This window comes from Sapajus apella, unplaced genomic scaffold (assembly GCF_009761245.1).
Source record: "Sapajus apella isolate SASKATOON/1434 unplaced genomic scaffold, GSC_monkey_1.0 scaffold37, whole genome shotgun sequence".
Classification (NCBI taxonomy): domain Eukaryota; kingdom Metazoa; phylum Chordata; class Mammalia; order Primates; family Cebidae; genus Sapajus; species Sapajus apella.
In genome coordinates this window covers 6,665,894-6,688,542 of record NW_022436977.1, presented here as the reverse complement: position 1 = coordinate 6,688,542, position 22,649 = coordinate 6,665,894, and the positions used below count along the sequence as shown (strand labels likewise).

At 39.3% G+C, this 22,649-nt stretch overlaps 1 protein-coding gene across 2 annotated transcripts in view; it reads left to right on the top strand.

Annotated features, from left to right (window-relative positions):
* Positions 1-22,649, top strand: part of MINDY2 (MINDY lysine 48 deubiquitinase 2) — a 96,113-nt gene that overhangs the window by 12,347 nt on the left and 61,117 nt on the right. For both annotated transcript variants that reach the window (XM_032297318.1, XM_032297319.1), the window contains exons 2-3: positions 6,732-6,789; positions 18,827-18,891. In XM_032297318.1, the coding sequence (XP_032153209.1) occupies positions 6,732-6,789; positions 18,827-18,891 (123 nt within the window). The remainder of the gene's footprint in view (positions 1-6,731; positions 6,790-18,826; positions 18,892-22,649) is intronic.

The following is a 22,649-nucleotide window of genomic DNA, read 5'->3' as shown; positions in this document are numbered from 1 at the left end:
TTTTTAGTAGAGACGGGGTTTCACCATGTTGACCAGGATGGTCTCGATCTCTTGACCTCATGATCCACCCACCTCGGCCTCCCACAGTGCTGGGATTACAGGCTTGAGCCACCGCGCCCGGCCTTTGAGTCTTATTTTGAAGAAAGTGGGTAAAGCTTCTCTTTTATTCCCATTAATGATACTTCTAATATTTTCTAAAGAATACTTTTTTTATAATTTCAACTAAAAAATCATATTACATATTCATGCTGATATATGAATGCTATAGATATATACACACATATGTATATGTACACTGCATATTTCAAAATAATGAAATTTGACTATTATTTAGTTGATCCATTTTGCCATATATAAGCAATGCAAAAATAGACTGCTACATAAAAATGTTATCTCCTGTGTTCCAAACTCAACTCCCTGTTTGAATGTCAAACTAAAAATGTAACAGTTCCAAAGCAGACATCATTTTCTTCTACAAACTTATCTTTACTTGCCAAATTTCCATTTTTGTCATCGTATGGATTTTATTTTTTAGAGTTTCCTGAGCCTTCTGGTCAACTTTGGTTATTCTTTCCCCGTCATTCTCCACTTTTCCCTGGTCACAGAGCTCTATCAATTCCTGATTTGAAAGATGTTTCAGATGATGTTTTATATAAGATTTCATGGAGTGAAAGTGTTCTGCTGTTGTTAAAAACAAGTCTGTGAGGATTGGTATAAGGGAAAAGGTAACTGGCTTTGGGGTCTGATCTCATTTCCCATCATAGTATACTTCTATTTACTTTGGATAAATTAGTTTTTTAAAGCCTTAGTTTATTCTTTGAATGGAGGTAAAATGCCTGCTTCATAGGATTGCTGGGGATTAAGCTAACATACAAATTGAATGGTAATTATTAGATGTTCAATATATTTTAAGTTTTTTTCCTGACTTTTTTTTTTTTTTTTGAGACAGAGTCTTACTCTGTCACCCAGGCTGGAGTGCAGTGATATGACCTCAGCTCACTGCTGCCTCTGCCTCCTGGGTTCAAGTGATTGTCCTCCTCAGCCTCCAGAGTAGCTGGGATTGATTACAGGCATCTGCCACCGTGCCTGGCTAATTTTTTGTATTTTCAGTAGAGATGGGATTTCACCATGTTGACCAGGCTGGTCCTGAACTCCTGACCACAGGTGACCCACCCATGTTGGTCACCCACATTGGCTGGGATTCCAGGACTAAGCCACCATGTCCGGCCCCTGACTTATCTTTTCTAAAGAGCAGAGACTGGCAAATACTCAATTTTATATTTTCTCAAATATTTTCCCAACTTTGAAGAGGTATTGGAACTCAAACTGTGTATTTCTTGAGTACTTATTAATTGGTATTGTAACTGTTAAGCATTTAAAAATGTTCTTTGGCCAGTAGTAATTTTTGTACTTGCTATCAACTATATAAACTGCTTCTTATTTCTTAGTTATTGCCGAGTCCCCTGCATTTATCTTTTCCTTTGGATTATCAAAATCACAGGTGTAAAAATCTTGGCATATCACTCTTAGGATGTTTTACATTCCAGTTTAAGATTTTACTTACAGTTTAAACAGACAGTTTTATTGTTATTATTTTTGGCCTTGCTTGAGTCTATTCCCAAATATACTCTTTATATATAAAGAGTAACTCTTTAGATGATTAAGACTTACAGAATGGGCTGGGCATGGTGGCTTATACCTGTAATCTCAGCACTTTAGGAGGCTGAAGCAGGTGGATTACTTGAGCCCAGGACTTTGGTCAACATGTCAGAACCCCATTTCTTTTTTTTTCTTTTTCTTTTTTTTTTTTTGAGACGAAGTTTCGCTCTTGTTACCCAGGCTGGAGTGCAATGGCGCAATCTCGGCTCACCACAACCTCCGCCTCCTGGGTTCAGGCAATTCTCCTGCCTCAGCCTCCTGAGTAGCTGGGATTACAGGCACGCGCCACCATGCCCAGCTAATGTTTTGTATTTTTAGTAGAGACGGGGTTTCACCATGTTGACCAGGATGGTCTCGATCTCTTGACCTCGTGATCCACCCGCCTCAGCCTCCCAAAGTGCTGGGATTACAGGCTTGAGCCACCGCGCCCGGCCAGAACCCCATTTCTACAAAAGAATTAACTGAGCATGGTGGCACGTACCTGTGGTCCCAGCTACTTGGGAGGTGGAGGTGGGAGGGTCACCTGAGCCAGCGTAGGTCAAGGCTATAGTGAGCCATAATTTTGCCACTGCACTCCAGCCTGGACGGCAGAATAACTGGGCTAAATTTTTGAGGTTTTACCTTATAGTGGAATATTTGGAGTTGGAATAGCTATTTTCTTTTATTAATTTAAATAATTCTTGTGCTTACATAAGTAATTTTCCAGGGCCAAGTACGGTGGCTCACACCTGTAATCCCAGCAATTTGGGAGGCTGAGGTGGGAGGATTGCTTGAGGCCAGGAGCTCAAGACCAGCCTGGGTAACCTGGTGAAACCCCACCTCTACAAAAAATACAAAAATTAGCTAGGTGTGGTGGTGTGTGCCTGTAGTCCCCGCTACTTGGGAAGCTTAGGTGGGATGACTGAGCCCGGGAGGTCAAGGCTGCAGTGTACCATGATCCTCCCATTGCAGTCCAACCTGGAGAACAGTGAGAACCTGTCTCAAAAATAATAATAACTTCCTCAGGAAATCTGGTTAATACAGTAATATTTATAGGGTAGGATGCCGGGCGTGGTGGCTCAAGCCTGTAATCCCAGCACTTTGGGAGGCCGAGGCGGGTGGATCACAAGGTCAAGAGATCGAGACCATCCTGGTCAACATGGTGAAACCCCGTCTCTACTAAAAATACAAAAAATTAGCTGGGCATGGTGGCGTGTGCCTGTAGTCCCAGCTGCTCAGGAGGCTGAGGTAGGAGAATTGCCTGAACCCAGGAGGCGGAGGTTGCGGTGAGCCGAGATCGCGCCATTGCACTCCAGCCTGGGTAACAAGAGCGAAACTCCGTCTCCAAAAAAAAAAAAAAAAAAAAAAAAATATTTATAGGGTAGGATATTATTTTCCTTGATAATAAAAATTTGACGTCTATTAATTTTGAGCTGTGTTTTGATTTATGTTGAGATATTCTGTTCAAGTTTTAGGAAGAATAAACTATTTAAAGTGCTTTCCAAGTACCTTTGTATACTTTAAAGTACTCATTTATTTATAAACACTATGTTGCAGATAATTGCTAAAAGAGGTCATACTTGATTTGTCATTATTTCTTTCTTTCTTTCGTTCTTTTTTTTTTTTTTTTTTGAGACAGGGTATATCTGTTTTGCCCAGGCTGAAGTACAGTGGCATGATAATGGCTCACTGCAGCTTCAAATTCCTGGGCTCAAGAGATGCTCCCATCTCATCCTCCCAAATAGCTGGTACTACAGGCATGTGCCACCACACCTGGCTGATTTTTGGGTTTTTGTTTGTTTGTTTGTTTGTTTGTAGGCACAGGGTCTCCCTATATTGCTTAGGCTGGTCTCAAACTCCTGGGCTCAAGTGATCCTTCTGCTGCGGCCTCCCAAAGTGCTGGGACTGTCAACATGAGCCACCACACCCAGCCTGTTACTTTTTTCATTGTAAAACTTGAAATTTAGAGATTCAGATAGGCTGCCACAATTGTTAATTCCATATTCTTAGCCAACTGTCCCATAACCTGTTTCTCCTTTGCTAACATCTAAAAAGACAAAGGTCATTAACAAAACCCTTTTGAGGTGATGGTGGTGAAGAAAAGCCAAAAAAAAAAAAAGAAGCAAGCTTTTGGGAAGATCTTAAATGGTTAAAAAATAATAATTAAGATTTGTGAATGGTTCCACAATATTAGTGTGAAGTAGACGATTTTTAGTTTTAATAAACATCTAAAGTACTCTACTGGCTAAGATTCAGGAAATGAATATACTATTGACTTTGCTTGTAAATAAATGAGTTGAAATATTTGTGTATTTGCTTCTAAAAAATCATCTAATGCAGAGATCAGCAAACTTTCTGTAAAGGATCAGATGGTGAATACTAATATTTTAGGCTTTGCGTGCCATACAGTCTTTGCTGCAGAGATTCATCTCTGTATTGTAGTCCAAAAGCAGCCAAAGACAGCACGTAAACAAATGAGAGTGGCTGTGTTCCAAAAAAAGTTTATTTAGAAAAACAGTCGACAGTAATTTGCCAGAGTTTCTGTTAAAAAATACGCCAAATATGGGGACTCTGTATTCTTTCTGCTTAGTTTTTCTGTAAACCTTAAAACTGCCTTTAAAAAATAGTCTATTGAAATTTCTTTTTAAACAGACTGTCTCGCTCTGTCACCCAGGGTGGAGTATGGTGGCACGATCTCTGCTCACTGAAGCTTCTGCCTCCCGGGTTCAAGCGATTCTCCTGCCTCAAGTAGCTGGGACTACAGGTGTGCGCCACCAAGCCTGACCAATTTTTGTGTTTTTTTTTTCAGTCAAGTCGGGATTTCACCAAGTTGGCCAGGCTGATCTCAAACTCCTGACCTCAAGTGATCTGCCCACCTTGGCCTCCTGGATTATAGGTGTAAGCCACCATGCCTGGCCTGAAATTTTTAAAAAATACAATAGAGAATACAAATATGTAGCATGAAGTGATGATCAAACCTCAAAGACATCTCATAGTAAATCTACTGGATGACTGAATATAGCTATCAACTATCATATATGCTTACAGAAGACTTCAAACCCTTCTGTTTTATAGGGATCTTTTAAAAAACTTATTTTATTCGTTGATTAAAACAAAATCATGACATTATTACATTTGATAACATAAACAGCTAGAGGACCTTTATCAACATTTGGGGTAATTGTTGGAGAAATTGCTGATTTAAAGGATTTCCTTGGTTGAACACAAAATAATTGCTGAAGAATTTTTAACAATGTTACTATTCTTCTGTCATTGATATAGTAGTTACTTTGAGTTTCCATCCTACAGTATTAATTTTTTTCTCCTGTTCTGTAAATATACCCTGGAGTGTGCTCGTGAATGTCAGTTAAAGTATTTATAATCATTGGCCATAATATTCATATTCATTTACAACATATTTGAAAAATTAATTTAGACTAATGTGTTGTTGCACCTGAATTAATTTTAATGGATTTTCTGGGGTTTTTAGTTTAAATATCACTATGATGTATCTATTTAGTTTTTTTTTCTATTTACTTTTAACCTTTTTATTGTGAAATATGACACATAGAAAAATACATAAAACAGAGATGTCCAATTTAGTAAATTGTTATAAAGCAAACATCAGTGGAACTACCATTGCAGGTCAAGAAGGTCAAGAAATAGAGTGTTTTCAGCACCTCAGAATCCCCTTAAAAGACTTTTTTTTTTCGTTTTGAGATGGAGTTTTGCTCTTGTCGCCCAGGCTGGAGTATAATGGCACAATCCTGGCTCACTGCAACCTTCAAGCAATTATCCTGCCTCATACTCCCAAGTAGCTGGGATTATAAGCATGCACCATCATGCCCAGCTAATTTTTGTAGTTTTAGTAGCGATAGGGTTTTACCATGTTGGCCAGGCTGGTCTTGAATTCCTGACCTCAAGTGATCCGCCTGCTTTGACCTCCCAGAGTCCTGGGATTATAGGCATGAGCCACCATGCCCAGCCCATTTCTTTTCTTATTTATTTTTTTTTAACTCTGTTGCCCAGGCCAGAGGTTTCACCATGTTGGCCAGGCTGGTCTCGAGCTCCTGACCTCAAGTGATCTGCCCACCTTGGCCTCCCACTGTGCCCAACCCATTTCTTCTTAATTGTTTTATCTCCTATATGTACTTCTTACTTTTTAATTGTTTTATCTCCTGTATGTGCTGCTCTAAACAATATAGTTTAATTTTGCTTGTTTTTAAGCTTTGCATTACCTTTTTTTTTTTTTGATGGAATCTTGCCCTTGTTGCCCAGGCTGGAGTGCAATGGCACGATTGTGGTTCATCCCAACCTCCACCTCCTGGGTTCAAGCTATTCTCCTGCCTCAGCCTCCCGAGTAGCTGGCATTACAGGCATGTGCCACTACACCCAGCCAATTTTTTCATTTTTAGTAGAGATAAGGTTTCTCCATGTTGGTCAGGTTGATCTCGAACTCTTGGCCTCAGATGATCCACCTGCCTCGGCCTCCCAAAGTGCTGGGATTACAGGCGTGAGCACCCACACCCGCGCCCGGCCTGCATTACTTTTAAATAGCCAAAACTGCAATTATTTTTGCACCAATCTAATAAATAGAATAACAGAATAAATTCTTCAGTGTGTCACTAATACTGCACACAATAATAAAAATACAATAATAGTAATAAAAATGGCCAGGTAAATGATAGTAATGTGATACTGAGCTGTATTGAAGGCTGTCTTCAGTAAAACTGCTCCATGGGTAACATCACATGTCTGGCACCTCTTCCTGCCCTTTAACTACGTTTGCTACCTCATAGGACACTGTTGCTGGTGCCTGGTAACAATTATGGTGGGTGGTGAAAGGTATAGCACTTGGCTTTGAAAACAGATTTTTCTTTAAGGCCTTAGGTCAGTCACTCTGTAAGTTTTATGGTGATCGGACTAATTTTCTATAGTTTAAAAAGGCTGGTTATAAAGATTCCAGTATATGTGAATGTTAATGTATATGTATAGTAGATACATATATAGACATAAGTATTTGTGTTTCTGACTGTAAGAAACACTTTAGTCATCTAAAACATTTAATTTTATAGAATTGTTTTGTTTTTCAGGTGAAACTTCCACCGATGATGGAAATCATAACTGCTGAGCAGCTGATGGAATATTTAGGTTGGTGTTGAAAAGTGGATTTTATATCTCTTCATACAAACATTTTCAAAGTTAGTTTATTACCCAGTCTCACCTTTCTGAAGTGCTATTATACAATCTATGTTAAAATTATAGTTTTGAATTTGCTAATTAAAAATTTTTATCAATATGTTATTGTTCTTAGATGGTATAGCCTTCTTTCTGGGCATTAAAATTCTGTAATACACACAAGGAATCTAGGTAACATCTAGAAAACAAGATACATCTTAATCCCAATAAATTGTAAAATGGGTGATGGCACAGAATGGCTGACTTTGCATATACAAAGTGTTTAAAAATATTGGGTAGACTTGAATTAAAGACAAAGGAGGTGATTTAGAGCAGTGCTACTCAAAGTGTGATTCATGGACATATGCCACTCTACAAAATGTTAGTTATCAGTCTGCAGTGAGATAGAATCTTGTCCTAGGATGGAAAATATTTACGTTAGTAAGCATACTGTTTATGTCTTCTATAATTTTTTATAGGGAAATTTTCTGCTTGAAGGAAGTAATGTATTGAATTGCATTCTTGTCCAAGGTTCTTATTTCAAAACAGACCATTAATACAGTTTGTAGACTGGCTACATTGATTGAACTTGTTTAGAGAGCAGGCATGTACATCACATTGTGGCCTTTTAAAATCTAATCTGGCAAAGAAGAGTTCATATATTTATACTATTACCAAATAGGAAATCTTAATTCATATTCTTACAGTTTTTTCAGTAATTAAATTTGTATTTAGGCCAGGCGTGGTGGCCCACACCTGTAATCTCAGCACTTTGGAAGGCCGAGGTGGACAGATCACTTGAGGTCAGGAGTTTGAGACCAGCCTGGCCAATATGGTGAAACCTCATCTCTACCAAAAATATAAAAATGAGCCAGCTGTGGTGGTGTGCACCTGTAGTCCCAACTACTTGGAGTCTGAGATGGGAGAATCACTTGAGCCCAAGAGGTGGAGGTTGCAGTGAGCCGAGATCAAAATGCACTCCAGCCTGGGTGATGGAGTGAGACTCTGCCTCAAAAACAAAAACAGATTTTATTTTTAAAAATTCTTGTCTTTACCCTTCCAGACAACTAGTTAACTGATTTTTTGTGAGATCTAGGCTTAGTGATAAAACTGAGACTATAAACTTTAGAAGACTTTTTTTTTTTTTGAGAAAAGAGTCTTACTCTGTTGCCTAGGCTGGAATGCAGTGCCATGATCATGACTTGCTGCAACCTTGACCTCCCTAGGCTCAGGTGATCATCCCACTTCAGCTTCCCGAATATCTGGAACTACAGGCACATGCTACCATGCCCAGCTAATTTTTTTTTTTTAATAGAGATAGGGTTTTACTGTGTTGCCTAGACTGGTCTTGAACTCCTGGGCTCAAGCGATCCTCCCACCTTGGCCTCCCAAAGTGCTGGGAATACAGGCATGAGCCACTTCACCAAGAAGAAAGATCCTTCTCAGAAAATATAATTTATATCATGTAATACCCATTTACCGACTAGGGACCTTAGGTAAGGGAAGATTACTCTGAATACCTAGATGTCTGCAAACTGGCTTAAAAAGAAAATCCCTCTTTTAAGCTAGCTTAGTGATTCTTGTTATTATTATTATTATTATTATTTTAAATTTTTATTTTTTTTCCCCATGGGACTCTGCTGGATAAGCGGATAACATTCTTAAAGTTAGTGATTCCTATTTTATGGGGAAGGCTGAAATATGCTTGGTGATTTTGAGGAATAGCCAGTATAACTGCCAGAGAGAATACAAAGGGGAGTTGTAGGAGATGAGATCAGAGTTACTGGAGTCAGATCACATGGGGCCCTAAGGATGTAACAGCAATTTTGATTTTTGCTGTGAGTAAGCTGGGCAGCTGTTAGAGGATTTTGAACAGAGGATGACATGATGTAACTTGCGATTTAGCAAGAATTCTCTAGCAGTTATGTTGAAAATAGACCTTAGAGAAGGGTAAGGACAAGCAGGAAGACCATTTAGGAGGTTAGCAAAAGATGATGGCTTTAAACAAGGTAAAATAAGTGAAGTTTGTAAGAAGTTGTCAGATTCTGGATACAGAGTTGACAGAGTTTGCTCATCAGTTGGGTGTAGAGTGAAAGTGGAATAAAGGGTTGTTCTGTGGTTTTTGGTTTGAACAAGGAGAAAGATGGAGATAGAAAAACTAAAATAGGAAAAAGTGGAAGGAGCAAGGTTTTGGGGGAGAAATCGCAGGATTTTTGTTTTTAGATGTTTGTTGACATCAAAATTTAGAGATCAGGAAAGCAATCATATGCATATATGTGTATATATATGATATATGTCTATGTGTATGTATACACACACACACACACACACACACACACACACATATATATATATATATCTTGAGTTTAGAGGAGAGGTCTAGATCAGCACTGTATAATTAAAATTTCTGGAATGATAGAAATGTTCTATATCTTGCTGTGCAGTTTAGTAGCCGCTAGCCACATGTGGCCCTCAAACTCTTAAAATGTAACTCCTGTTTTGAGCCCAGGAATTTGAGGCCAGCCTGGGCAATTTGGTGAGACCCCATCTCCACTTAAAAATAAAAAATTTAGCCAGGCATGGTGGTGTGCACCTGTCCCAGCTCCTTGGGAGGCTAATGTGGGAGGATTGCTTGAGCATGGGATTCAGAGGCTGCAGCGAGCTGAGATCACAGCACTGCACTCTACCCTGGGCAACAGAGCAAAACTCCACCCCCCCCCCCGCATATATGTATATACACACACACACACACACAAACATATATACTTGCATATAAACATATATGTGTGTGTATATAATGTGACCAAGGAACTGAATTTTTATTTTTATGTAATTCAAATTTATATATCCACATGTTGCTACTGGCTACTGTATTAGACAGTACAAGTCTGTAAATATACATTTACAGACAACGTACATAAGCAGTAGTTAGATTGGGTGAGATCATTAAGAGAAGGAATGTAGTCGATAGAAGAGAAAAGGTCAGTGGATTGAGTTTGGCATATGCCAGTGATTAGAAGATGGGGAAGGAGAAAGAGCTGGCATGCTCAGCTGGTTAGAAGAAAAATAGAAAAATAGGAGGCTCTGATTTCCTAGAATCCTAATGAAGAAATGTTTCAAGGAAGATTGAGAGATGAACTGAATCAAGTGCTGCTAATAGCTGAAGCAGGAAGAAGATTAAAAGTTGATTTAGCCATAAGGAGTTCATTGGTAACCTTGATGAGTGTATGGGATGAAAACCTGACTGGAACAAGAGAAAACTGGAAACCCTCACACCTAGCCAGTTGGAATGTAAAATAATACAGCTATTTCAGAAAGCAGTTTGGCTATTTTTTTTTTTTTTTTTTTTGAGACGGAGTTTCGCTCTTGTTACCCAGGCTGGAGTGCAATGGCGCGATCTCGGCTCACCGCAACCTCCGCCTCCCGGGTTCAGGCAATTCTCCTGCCTCAGCCTCCTGAGTCGCTGGGATTACAGGCACACGCCACCATGCCCAGCTAATTTTTTGTATTTTTAGTAGAGACGGGGTTTCACCATGTTGACCAGGATGGTCTCGATCTCTTGACCTCGTGATCCACCCGCCTCGGCCTCCCACAGTGCTGGGATTACAGGCTTGAGCCACCGCGCCCGGCCCAGTTTGGCTATTCTTTAAAAAGTTAAGCAGAGTTACCATATGACCATGAAATATCATTCCTAGTTATTGACCCAAGAGAAGTGGAAACATATTTCCATACAACTTGTATAAAAATGTATATAGCAACATTATTCATAGTAGTCAAAAAATGGAAAAGATGAGCAGATAAGCAAATATAAATTCATACAATAGAATATTAGCCATAAAAAGATATGAAGTATGAATACATGCTATAACATTTAAGTGAAAGAGGCAAAATCATAAAAGACTGCATATTGTAGGATTCCATTTATATGAAACATCCATTAAACAGGCTGGTGGCGCATGCCTCTGGTCCCAGCTACATGGGAGGCTGAGGCAGGAGGATCACTTGAACCCAGGAGTTTGAGACTGCAGTGAGCTATGACCATACCACTGCCCCCCAGCCTGGGTGAGAGAGCAAGAACCTTATCTCTAAGAAATGAAAATTTAAAAAATTAGAATAGGCAAATTTGTTAAGACAGAAAGTAGATTTGTGGTTGCATAGGTCTGAGGAAGAGACAGGGTGAAATGGTAATTGACTGCTAATGGAAACAGGGTTTCTTTTAGGGAAGACCAAAATATTCAGAAATTACATCATGGGCTGGGCACAATGGCTCACGCCTGTAATCCCAGCACTTTGGGATGTTGAGGCGGGGGGATCACTTGAGCTCAGGAGTTTGAAACCAGCCTGGGCAACATGGTGAAACCCTGTTTCTACTAAAAATACAAAAAATTAGCCAGGTATGGTGGCACACGGCTGTAGTCCTAGCTACTTGGGAGGCAAAGGCAGAAGAATTGCTTGAACCTGGCATTTGGAGGTTGCAGTGAGCAGAGATAATGCCACTGCACTCCAGCCTGGGTGACCGAGTAAGACTCCATCTCAAAATATTAAAATTAAAAATTTTTTTTAAAAATTAGATTATCATGATAGTTTCATAATCCGGTGAATAGGCTACAAAAAAATCATTGAGACCGGGCGCGGTGGCTCACGCTTGTAATCCCAGCACTTTGGGAGGCCGAGGCGGGTGGATCACGAGGTCAAGAGATCGAGACCATCCTGGTCAACATGGTGAAACCCCGTCTCTACTAAAAATACAAAAAAATTAGCTGGGCATGGTGGCGCGTGCCTGTAATCCCAGCTACTCAGGAGGCTGAGGCAGGAGAATTGCCTGAACCCAGGAGGCGGAGGTTGCGGTGAGCCGAGATCGCGCCATTGCACTCCAGCCTGGGTAACATGAGTGAAACTCTGTCTCAAAAAAAAAAAAAAGGAAAAAGGGAAATACAGAAAGTACTTTATACAAATAGAAAAATTATCCTTAGATAGGTCATTCGTAGTAATAGAAGGGAAGACAGAATGTATTATAAATAGATGCAGGTAGGAATGTCTCTTGAGTGCTTCTGTTTTCTCAATGAAATGGGAAACAAAGTCATCAGCTGGGAGTGCGGATGAAGGAGGAGTTGTTGAAAATAAGAGGGAAGGTATAAAATAATTGCTTAGAGGAATGGGAGAGTGAATCGATTAGAGAGCTGTGGTGTGATTTTTGGGTGTTACCTTTAAGGTTAGTGAGACCAGCTGGCATGGTGTTATGGCTTTTCCGCTCACATTCAGCTGCCCTGAGTCTAGGCCTGAATAATGGGAGGGCAGGATTTAACCAGAGCTGGATTTTTGCCTGAAGAATGTGTTGAAGAAAGAATCTAGGGTATGTTGCTCTGCATGTTGCCAGTGGTGGGGCCAGAGTTGTGCACTGGGGGAGGAGGGGAGGAATCTAAGGTATGAAGATGTGTATAGACAGTGATTATAATGATGGGCCATAGAATTTAAGCTGCATAAAGAAGAAATGATGTAACCATGTTGAAGGAAAATATAATGAGATTAATGGATTTTAAGTCCTGATTCCTGAAAGAGCTGAGGATTTTTTATAATAATGAAACTGTATCACCAAGGGAAATGAGTTTCTGAGATAAAGTAGAATAAAAGAGGGGTGTGTGTGTGTGTGTGTGTGTGTGTGTGTGTGTGTGTGTGTGTGTGTTTAAGAATAAAATGTGAATAAAATATTTTTGTTGGAGAAGAGGTCAAGGAACAGAGAGACAGAGAGGCAGGGTATTAGAGGAGACATCCCCATGCCTATTGAAATTACCAAAAATTACTGGATTTGTGTTGGAGAAATATGGTGAGCTAAGAATAAAGGGGGTTGCCTGAAAGTTAGTAGGTAACTGCAACAAGGTGCATGGATAACGGGTAGAATTATCTGAATTTTAAAACTGAAGAGTTGAGGGAGAAAGTGGGGAGAGAGTAAATGGCAGACTATGAGTTCCAGAGAACACTGAAATTTATAAGAATTTAGGAGTCCTCAGTATAAAAATAGTATTTAAATCTATGGAAGTTGATGAGATAATAAGGAGAAAAGAGAAGAGGGCCCAGGATTGTCTCCTGCAGTTTCCCAGCATGCAGAGATTAGATGGAGCAGTGTTTCAACTTTCTTTTCATTATTGCCTTTCTGAGTCTGCCATTAGTAAATTCCCTAGGTTTTCAACTTCTCTGAATGTTCCCTTCACCTTATCTGAATATTTGGCTCTGTCTTGATGACAATGCAGTTCTCTCAAGTGATAGTTCTGTTCTCTCTCATCTCTCATCTCTATTTTACCAGTGAGCCTCAAAATGGAATAGGTACCCACTTGCTCCTTACTGTCTGTCTCCCCAGTTCCTCCCTAAACTCCTCAGTTTTAGAACTCAGATAATTCTACCCATCATCCATGCAGTAATGGCTCATTTCAGGACATTTTAATACTGTAGATATATTGTATGTGTTTTTATGTACTGTGTATGGCCCTTTGAAGGCTATAAACCATTATACTATTTAAGATTTTTTTTTTTGCCACCCTCTCTTTTGCATCAAGAACCATTTTTTGTCCCTTTAGGTGCAACATCACTCTTGCTAAAATGCATGAAGTAGAGGACAGAGACATAGTGAAAACGCAGCTGGTAAGAAAGGAAAAAAGCCAGGAGAGAGTGGTAGAGTGAAGCCAAGAGAAGGTGAAGATTGTTAGAAGAAAGGAGAAGGGATATTGAATAATATCTGGGAGGTAGGGAAGTAGAGACTCAAGGGCAGAAAACTTTTGAGAATTTTGGGTAAAAATGGGCTGGAAAGTGGGTGAGGAGTAGGAAATGTTGTTTGTATCAGGCTTTGAAGTATAGTTAGCATCTACGCTGTTGTAAAGAATTGGGAAGGTTGTTTCAGAGCTAGGTGGAAACTAGGTTAACCTCAAGCTAGAGGTGGAAATATATAAGGCATATTGAAGGAAGAGTGAATGAGTCTAATTTGACTATAGTTGGTAAATCTGCATGTGGTATGGTTGTTAGAGGAATAGAGATTGGATTAGGTCACTTGTGGCAAAAAAGTCATGTGAGCCAGGCAGTGAGTTTGAATGGGCTATAATAGGATGCTTAATCTATTTTAGTTTCCTAAATGGGATAGTAACAAGTTAAATGTAGTTTTATTTTGTTTTGTTTTTTGAAACTGGGTCTCGCTCTGTCACCCAGGCTGGAATGCAGTGGCATAATCTTGCTCACTGCAACTTCCACCTCCCAGGTTCAAGCGTTTCTCCATGCCCAGCTACTTTTTGTATTTTTAGTAGAGATGAGGTTTCCCCTTGTTGGCTGGGCTGGTCTCTACTACCTGTCTCCAAGTGATCTGCCTGCCTCAGCCTCCCAAAGTATTTGGATTATAGGTGTGAGCCACTGCACCTGGCCATTTATATGTAACTATATATAATTTAAATAATAAGTTACATGTATTTCTAAGCCCTGTTTCCTGTCCAGCTCTTCTATGTCCTTCCACTCTCCACCCTACTTCCCTGTTCTCAGATGCAATTGTGTAAGGCAGATGAGTCAAATTAAACTCATTTACTGTTCCTTCTTAGATCATTACTATATGTGACGTAAACCTGTACTAAAGAATATAGTAGCCACTAGGTATATGTGGCTATTGAGTACTTGAAATGTGGCAGTGTGAATTGAGATGTTCTGTAAATGTAAAATATACACCAGATTTTAAAAATTTGGTTAAAAAAGAACATCAGTAATTTAAAAATATTGATTGTTGAAATGTTCATATATTAGGTTAAATAAAATATATTACTAAGTTTAATTTTGGCCAGGTATGATGGCTCATACCTGTAATCCTAGCAGTTAGAGAGACTGAGGTGGGCAGATCTCTTGAGCTCAGGAGTTCAAGACCAGCCTGGGCAACGTGGGAAAACCCTGTCTCTACAAAAATTTAAAAATTAAACGTGTGATGATGCTTACCTATAGCGCTAGCTACTGGGGAGGTTGAGGCAGGAGGATCACTTGAACCTGGAAGGTCAAGGCTGAAGTGAGCTATGTTTATGCGAATGCACTCCAGCCTGGGTGACAAAGTGAGACCCTATCTCAAAAAAAAAAAAAAAAAAAAAAAGAGAAGATTAATTTTACCTGTTTAACTTTTTTTAGTGTGGCTACTAGAAAATTTAAAATTACATTTGAGTTCATATTCGTGGCTTGCATTATATTTTCATTGGACAGTGTTCAGTTAAACTATGCTGCCACTCCATAGCTCTTAAGTTCATTGTGGCTCTACTTTCTGTGCTATCACAAGTTGATTCCGTTTACCTAACCTCCTCCCTGCTCATTATCACTAGCATGCTACTTGACTTTGTCTGCATACCTTCTGAGGCAAAATGAGCTCTTTGGCCGCGTTCTGCAAATGAAGAAATACAGTTGTGGTGGCAGAGAACCGATGAGCAGAGTTATTAAGTGCAGAAGTACTAATAGTACAAAGAATGAGATTGGTGCCAAAAAGAAACTCTCATAAAATTGTGATATCTCTCTGTTTTACAGAGAAGGAAACCAACACGCAGAGGGGTTAATGTGATATCTGCATCTGGGCACCTTGTATGATTTAAAGAATGCTGAAAAGCTCATAATACTCAAAAATACATCCCTCTTACCCCTCTACCATTCCAAAGTGTTTTTGATATAATATTTGAAATTTCCTCTTCTTGTGTTTTTCTTTCTTTTTTTGCTTTTTTTAACCCAGTAACTTTTTTTTTTCTTCTTTTTTTTGAGATGGAGTTTCGCTTTTCTTGCCCAGGCTAGAGTGCAGTGGTGCCATCTTGGCTCACTGCAACCTCTGCCTCCTGGGTTCAAGCAATTATCTCGCCTCAACCTCCCCAGTAGCTGGGACTACAGGCGCCCACGACCATGCCCAGCTAATTTTTGTATTTTTAGTAGAGACGGGGTTTCACCTTGTTGGCCAGGCTGGTCTCAAACTCCTGACCTCAGGTGTTCCGCCCGCCTTGGCCTCCCAAAGTGCTCGGATTACAGGCTTGAGCCACCATGCCCAGCAATCCTGTAAATATTTACTGAGCATATACTGTGAGCTAGTTATTTAGAGGTGTCAAAAAGTAGTCAATGTCGCTGCATAAAAGTGTACTCTAACCACAAAAATGTCAGCGTGGTATTTTTCTTGGAAAGAGTAATAAGGAAAATAGTTAACATACTTGTTATATGAAATATATCTAACTCTTAGCTAGCAAAGCCCTGAGGAAGCACAACGTAGGACAGAGAATTTTAATAAGGAAAAAGAAAAATTGGTGAGGAAATATCTAGAGCCAGTGTTGCTAAGAGGTTTGGGAATCACTGGTGATACGACTTAGCTACTAGGGTCAGCATAAAAGTAATATGATTTTAACAGGAGGTGGGGGAGAAGTGACAAGAGCGATGTAAGCAAAGAAATTCTGAAAGCTCTGCCACACAAAAAGTAAACTTTATTCAGGGCCAATCCTGCGAGAACAAATCGTTTAATTTTCTAAGCTATTTAGATTTTCTCCTCTTGAGATTATTCCATTTCTCTGGAGAAACAAGAGATGTTTTTGAGTTAAAAAGCAAACACTAGTAAAGGGATTGTAAGAGGAACTAATAATTGCTTTCCTAATGCCTAGCTGAAGTACCCCAAGGAAATGGGAATTTTGATTGGCAAAGGTTAGAGGAGAAGAATTGAGTTTCAATCTGGAAATTACTGTTACTAGAATACGAGAGCAGAGCCAGACACGGGCATGGCTTTTTGGAGGGCTTTGGCACAGAGAATGAAACACGATATCTAGTCTAATAAGGTGGGGAAGAGATGTAGGTAAAGAGGCAGGAAATGGGTAGGAATATGAAACAGCATAAACTGGAATGTACATTGTGACTTCAGCCATCTGAAATTAGTATGATGATGAGACTGGCATAGTATGAAGTAAGGAAAATAGTAGAGATGGTGGCATTGTCTGACTTTAAACAAAATTATTTTATGTTGGCCAGGCACGGTGGCGCATGCCTGTAATCCCAGTACTTTGGGAGGCCTAGGCGGGTAGATCACCTGAGGTCAGGAGTTTGAGACCACCCTGACCAACCCATTGTATTTTTTAGTGGAGATGGGTTTGAAACAAAATTTAGTATTGTATTTTTTTATATTTTATATAAAATATATTGCATATATTGTATTTTTTATATTTTATATTTTGAGACCACTCTGACCAAAAAAATATATTTTTTGTATTTTATATGAAATATATTTTATATATTTTTTATATTTTATATTTTGAGACCACCCGAACCAACCCATTGTATTCTTGTCAGGCCGGGCGCGGTGGCTCACGCCTGTAATCCCAGCACTTTGGGAGGCCGAGGCGGGTGGATCACGAGGTCAAGAGATCGAGACCATCCTGGTCAACATGGTGAAACCCCGTCTCTACTAAAAATACAAAAAATTAGCTGGGCATGGTGGTGCGTGCCTGTAATCCCAGCGACTCAGGAGGCTGAGGCAGGAGAATTGCCTGAACCCGGGAGGCGGAGGTTGCGGTGAGCCGAGATCGCGCCATTGCACTCCAGCCTGGGTAACAAGAGCGAAACTCCGTCTCAAAAAAAACAAAAACAAACAAACAAACAAAAAAATAAAAATAAAATTTGTTTTTGTTTTTGAGACAGAATGTCTCCCCATCACCCAGGCTAGAGTGCAGTGGCCGATCTTGACTCAGTACAACCTTCATCTCCTGGCTTCAAGCTATTCTCCCACCTCAGCCTCCCGAGTAGTTGGGGCTATAGGCACTTGTCATCACACCTGGCTAGTTTTTGTATTTTTGGTAGATACAGGGTTTTACCATGTTGGCCAGGCTGGTTGTGAACTCCTAACCTCAGGTGATGCGTTCTCCTCAGCCTCCCAAAGTGCTCGGATTACAGGCATGAGCCATCGTGCGTAGCCCAGTTTAGCTTTTACAGTTTAATAAGAAAAGACAAGCCAGGTGTGGTGTCTCATGCCTCTAATGCCAACACTTTGGGAAGCTGCAACATGACAAAACCCCATCTCTTAAAAAGAAAAAAAAAAGATGATAATTATATAGGTAGAGAATTCAAAGAAAAATAAATATATACATATAGTTAATACATAATTTGAAAGATAATACATAGGTTATGGATAGATTTAAAAGTATTAAAATTGTGATCCATGTTTTTAAAAGGTACCATGTATATTTAAAAGTTGCCACGTATACCAAAAGGTTATGTATATATTGAAAAGGTGATATCAAGTAAAAATTTTTATATAAAAATGCCATCTTTTTAAATGCACAAAAAAAACTTTTTTTTTTTTTTTTTTAGTGGAAACGCTCTCTTGCCTAGGCTGGAGTGCAGGGGTGCAATCTCGGCTCACTGCAACCTCCACCTCCCAGGTTCAAGTGATTTTTCTGCCTCAGCCTCCCAAGTAGCTGGAATTTACAGGTGCCTATCACCACGCCCTGCTAACTTTTGTATTTTTAGTAGAATCGGGGTTTCACCGTGTTGGCCAGGCTGGTCTTGAACTCCTGACCTTGAGTGATCTACCCACCTCGTTCTCCCTGGGATTACAGGCATGAGCCACCACATCTGGTCAGATGCCAAAGAATGTTTTTTTTTTTTTTTTTTTTTTTTACCTCTCAGGGTTGCAGACATTTAGAAGACTGATAATACCCATTGTTGGTGAGGTAATCGGAATTAGTTATATCGTTGACATTAGTGAAATTTGGTACATCCTTTGGGATCTTTATACATAATAATATGGAATGATGCTGAAATATGTTATAAAATCAAAAAAGTTCAAAAGCACTATAGTATAAATATTTTAAAAATATATGAGGTGATAGCAAGTAGTTAACATTTATTTTCTCTAGGTAGGTTTGAGAAGTCAACTTTATATGTCAGCCATAGCTTCAGTGTTTTAACATTTATAATTAAAATCTATTATTTTTGTAATCAGAAAAAAAAAAGTTTTTAAAAGGCAATTTCACATTTTTTTTTTTTACAGGAGATTACATGCTTGATGCAAAGCCAAAAGAAATTTCAGAAATTCAACGTTTAAATTATGAACAGGTAATCAACACAACTTTTGTTAAAGTATAATTTTAAAGTTTAAATATATACATTGGTCTCTATCAGTAGCTGGCAGCCTTTTTCTATAAAGGATTAGATAGTAAACACTTTAACTTTGCAGCCCACATGTGGTCAGTCTCTATTACAGATTCTTTGTTTTCTTTTTTAATAACTCTTTAAAAGTAAAAAAGCCATTTTTACCTTACAGCCAGATTATCATTCTACAAATCTATGTAGAATGATAACCTGGTATTTTTCCTTTTTTTTTTTCTCATTCTGTGACAGATCAAACCTTGTGTTTTTCTTGAAAAATTGACTTCCAGGTGAATTTGTCATTAATTCATCTTTCCTTGTTTTATTTATGTTTTACAATTAAGTTATATTCAGGAGAAAGTTGAACAAATGATGTGTATATCATTAGGACAAATTTTGCCATTTGATAGTTTCAGTGTTCACATTTCTTGGTATGTTATTTTGAGATCCTGTTCCACAACATAGGAGGTATCACTAGGCTCAAAATTATTGGTACTGGAAAAAAGCAAGCAGAGCTTCATTTTCTTCAGTATTCTTCCTTTACTTGGCAATAGAAGGCAAGAAGGAATTGGCTTCTTAGAGTGGAAGGAAATATTAGCCAGGGAAGAAAGAGACATGATTGGAACCTTCATATTTACTTTCAAAGCAACCTTTTTGACATACTTTTGCCAGTATTAAATTTGCAAAAAGAAAGCATAACTTACTTCAGTATTGCAAAATTTCTTGAGTTTGATGCTCTAATCTAGTCCTAATGGAATTTGAAAAATCAACAACTTACATTGCATCATTTTATAAAATAGGAAATCTAGGCCAGATGCGGTGGCTCACACCTACAATCCTAGCACTTTTGGAGGCCAAGGTGAGTGGGTCACTTCAGGCCAGGAATTCGAGACTAGCTGTCCAACATGGCAGAGCCCCATCTCTACTAAAAATACAAAAATTGCCCAGGCGTAGTGGCACGTACCTGTAGTCCCAGCTACTCAGGAGGCTGAGGCATGAGAATTGCTTGAACTAGGGAGGCAGAGGTTGCAGTGAGCCAAGATTGTGTTACTGCACTCCAGCCTGGGCAACAGAGGGAGTCTCTGTCTCAAAAAATAATAAGAAAAAGAAGCAGCAGCAGCTAAGAAGAAGATAGGAAATCTAAAGTTAAAGCCAAATTTGTATTCTAAGTCATTTAAATTTTGTCAGGGGAATTTGTATCTTAAAACAGTGATATTCAAGCATTTTTAGCAATAGAAACCTCTTTTCAAATGAAATCCTATCTCAGCTTCCAGTATGTAAAACCAGTACATGATAAGTATAAAGAGATAAGGTTCAATTTATATCATATATTTATCAAATTTATATCATTTCTTACTGAAATCATGAACCTATTTTAATAACAAAACTTAAAATTAGGGACTGTAGATGATAGTTGCAGTCTGATATCAAACTCCAAATTTATTTTACTTTTGTTGCCTAATTCTGAGAAAATCTTGACTGAAATGAGAAAATCTTGATTTTTGTATTTGCAATTGCTGGGGGTGGTGGCTCATGCCTGTAATCCCAGCACTTTGGGAGGCCAAGGCAGGTGGATTGCATGAGCCCAGGAGTGAGACCAGCCTGGGCAACATGGCAAAACCCTGTCTCTACAAAAAGTACAAAACATTATCTGGGCATGATTGCAAACGCCCATTACCCTAGTTACTTGGGAGCCTGAGGTAAGATGATCACTTGAGCCCTGGAGGCAGAGGTTGCCGTGAACCAAGATCATGCCACAGCATTCCAGCCTGGACAACAGAATGAGAACCTGTTAAAAAAAAAAAGAAGAAGAAGAAGAAAGAAAAGTCTTGGTAGCCAGTCACAGTGGTTTGTAGCAGTAATTCTAACTACTCAGGTACCCAGGAGACTGAGGCAGGAGGATTACTTGAGCTTAGGAGTTCAAGACCAGACTGGGTGATATAGTGAGACTCAATCTCAAAAAAATAAGAAAGAAAGAAAAATAAAAATGTTTGCAAATGTTATCAGCATTTTAAGTCCATCTTGCAGTTTTGGAATACACTCCTATTATAGTGATCAGGATCCTAGAAAAGAGATTGCAAGTATTGGCTCAAAGTTAAAACAAAGGATATCTAACAACTGCTTGCCTTTCTCATAAACTATCAGTCAAAAAGTATCCTGCTTTTAAAATAAAGACTGAAACTATACAATGTTATTATTATATTACAATTAGTTTTGAAAATAGTGTATGTCAAGCTTATATGGCTGAGTCTAAGCTAGTGTGTAATGTTCCACAAGTGTGGTGTAATAGTGTTCTTTTTTGTATACTTTTACTTGAGCAGACCTCTTTAAACCTGAATTTAGAAAGACCAACACAGAGCTGCAATATTCCCAACTAAAACTCTTTACGAGAAGTTGTAAGTGTAGAGGGAATTTTTCCAGTTTTTCCTGATAATAGACATCCTGACAGTACCAGAAAACATGATATGTGTGTGTGTGTGGTCATAACAGATTTTTTTTTTTTGAGACGGAGTTTTGCTCTTGTTGCCCAGGCTGGAGTGCAATGGGATGATCTCAGCTCACTGTAACCTCTGCCTCTTGGGTTCAAGCAATTCTCCTGCCTCAGCCTCCCAAGTAGCTGGGACTACAGGCGCCCACCACCATGCCTGGCTAATTTTTTTATTTTTAGTAGAGATGGGGTTTCACTTTGTTGGTCAGGCTGGTCTTGAACTCCTGACTTTGTGATCCGCCCGCCTCAGCCTCCCAAAGTTCTGGGGTTACAGGCGTGAGCCACTGCGCCTGGCCTCATAACAGATTTTTAAATGACTGCAAATATATTCTTAAAATGTATTTTGTATTTAAATTTAAAATATTTCACCATATTAAAGGTTGGTTTGAAAAGAGTTGTAAGAAACAGTTTACCGCCTTAAAGGATCCAGTAGTAATCCCTTCTTGTGAGGTATGCAACAATAGCTCACATTTATATTTTATAATATTAAGTATTATTTGGAATTAGGAACAAAGTGGCAAAATACTTAGCCAAGAGTTTAAAACCCTTTTACAATAAGTTTGTTTCATTTATCAGTTATTGTTTTTTATTAAGACAGAGTGTTGGCCAGGCGTGGTGGCTCACACCTGTAATCCCAGCACTTTGGGAGAGGCCAAGGTGGGCAGATCACAAGATCAGGAGATCAAGATCATCCTAGCTAACGTGGTGAAATCCCATCTCTACTAAAAGTCCAAAAAATTAGCCAACCGTGGTGGCACACTCCTGTGGTCCCAGCTACTCGAGAGGCTAAAGCAAGAGAATCCCTTGAATCTGGGAGGCAGAGATTGCAGTGTGCCAAGATCACGCCACCGCACTCCAACCTGGTCAATATAGTGAGATGCTGTCTCATGGGGGAAAAAAAAAAAAAAAGACAGAGTCTTGCTCTGTTCACAGGCTGGAGTGCAGTGGCACAGTCTCAGACCACTGTAACTTCTGCCTTTGAGGTTCAAGGGATTCTTATGCCTCAGTCTCCCAAGTAGCTGGGATTACAGGCATCTGCCACCACTGCTGGCTAATTTTTGTTTTTGAGATGGAGTCTTGCTCTGTCACCAGGCCGGAGTGCAGTGGCACCATCTTGGCTCACTCAACCTCTGCCTCCTGGGTTCAAGCGATTCCCCCGCGTCAGCCTCCCAAGTAGCTGGGAGGTGTGTGCCACCACGCCCAGCTAATTTTTTTTTTTTTTTTTTTTTTTTTTTTT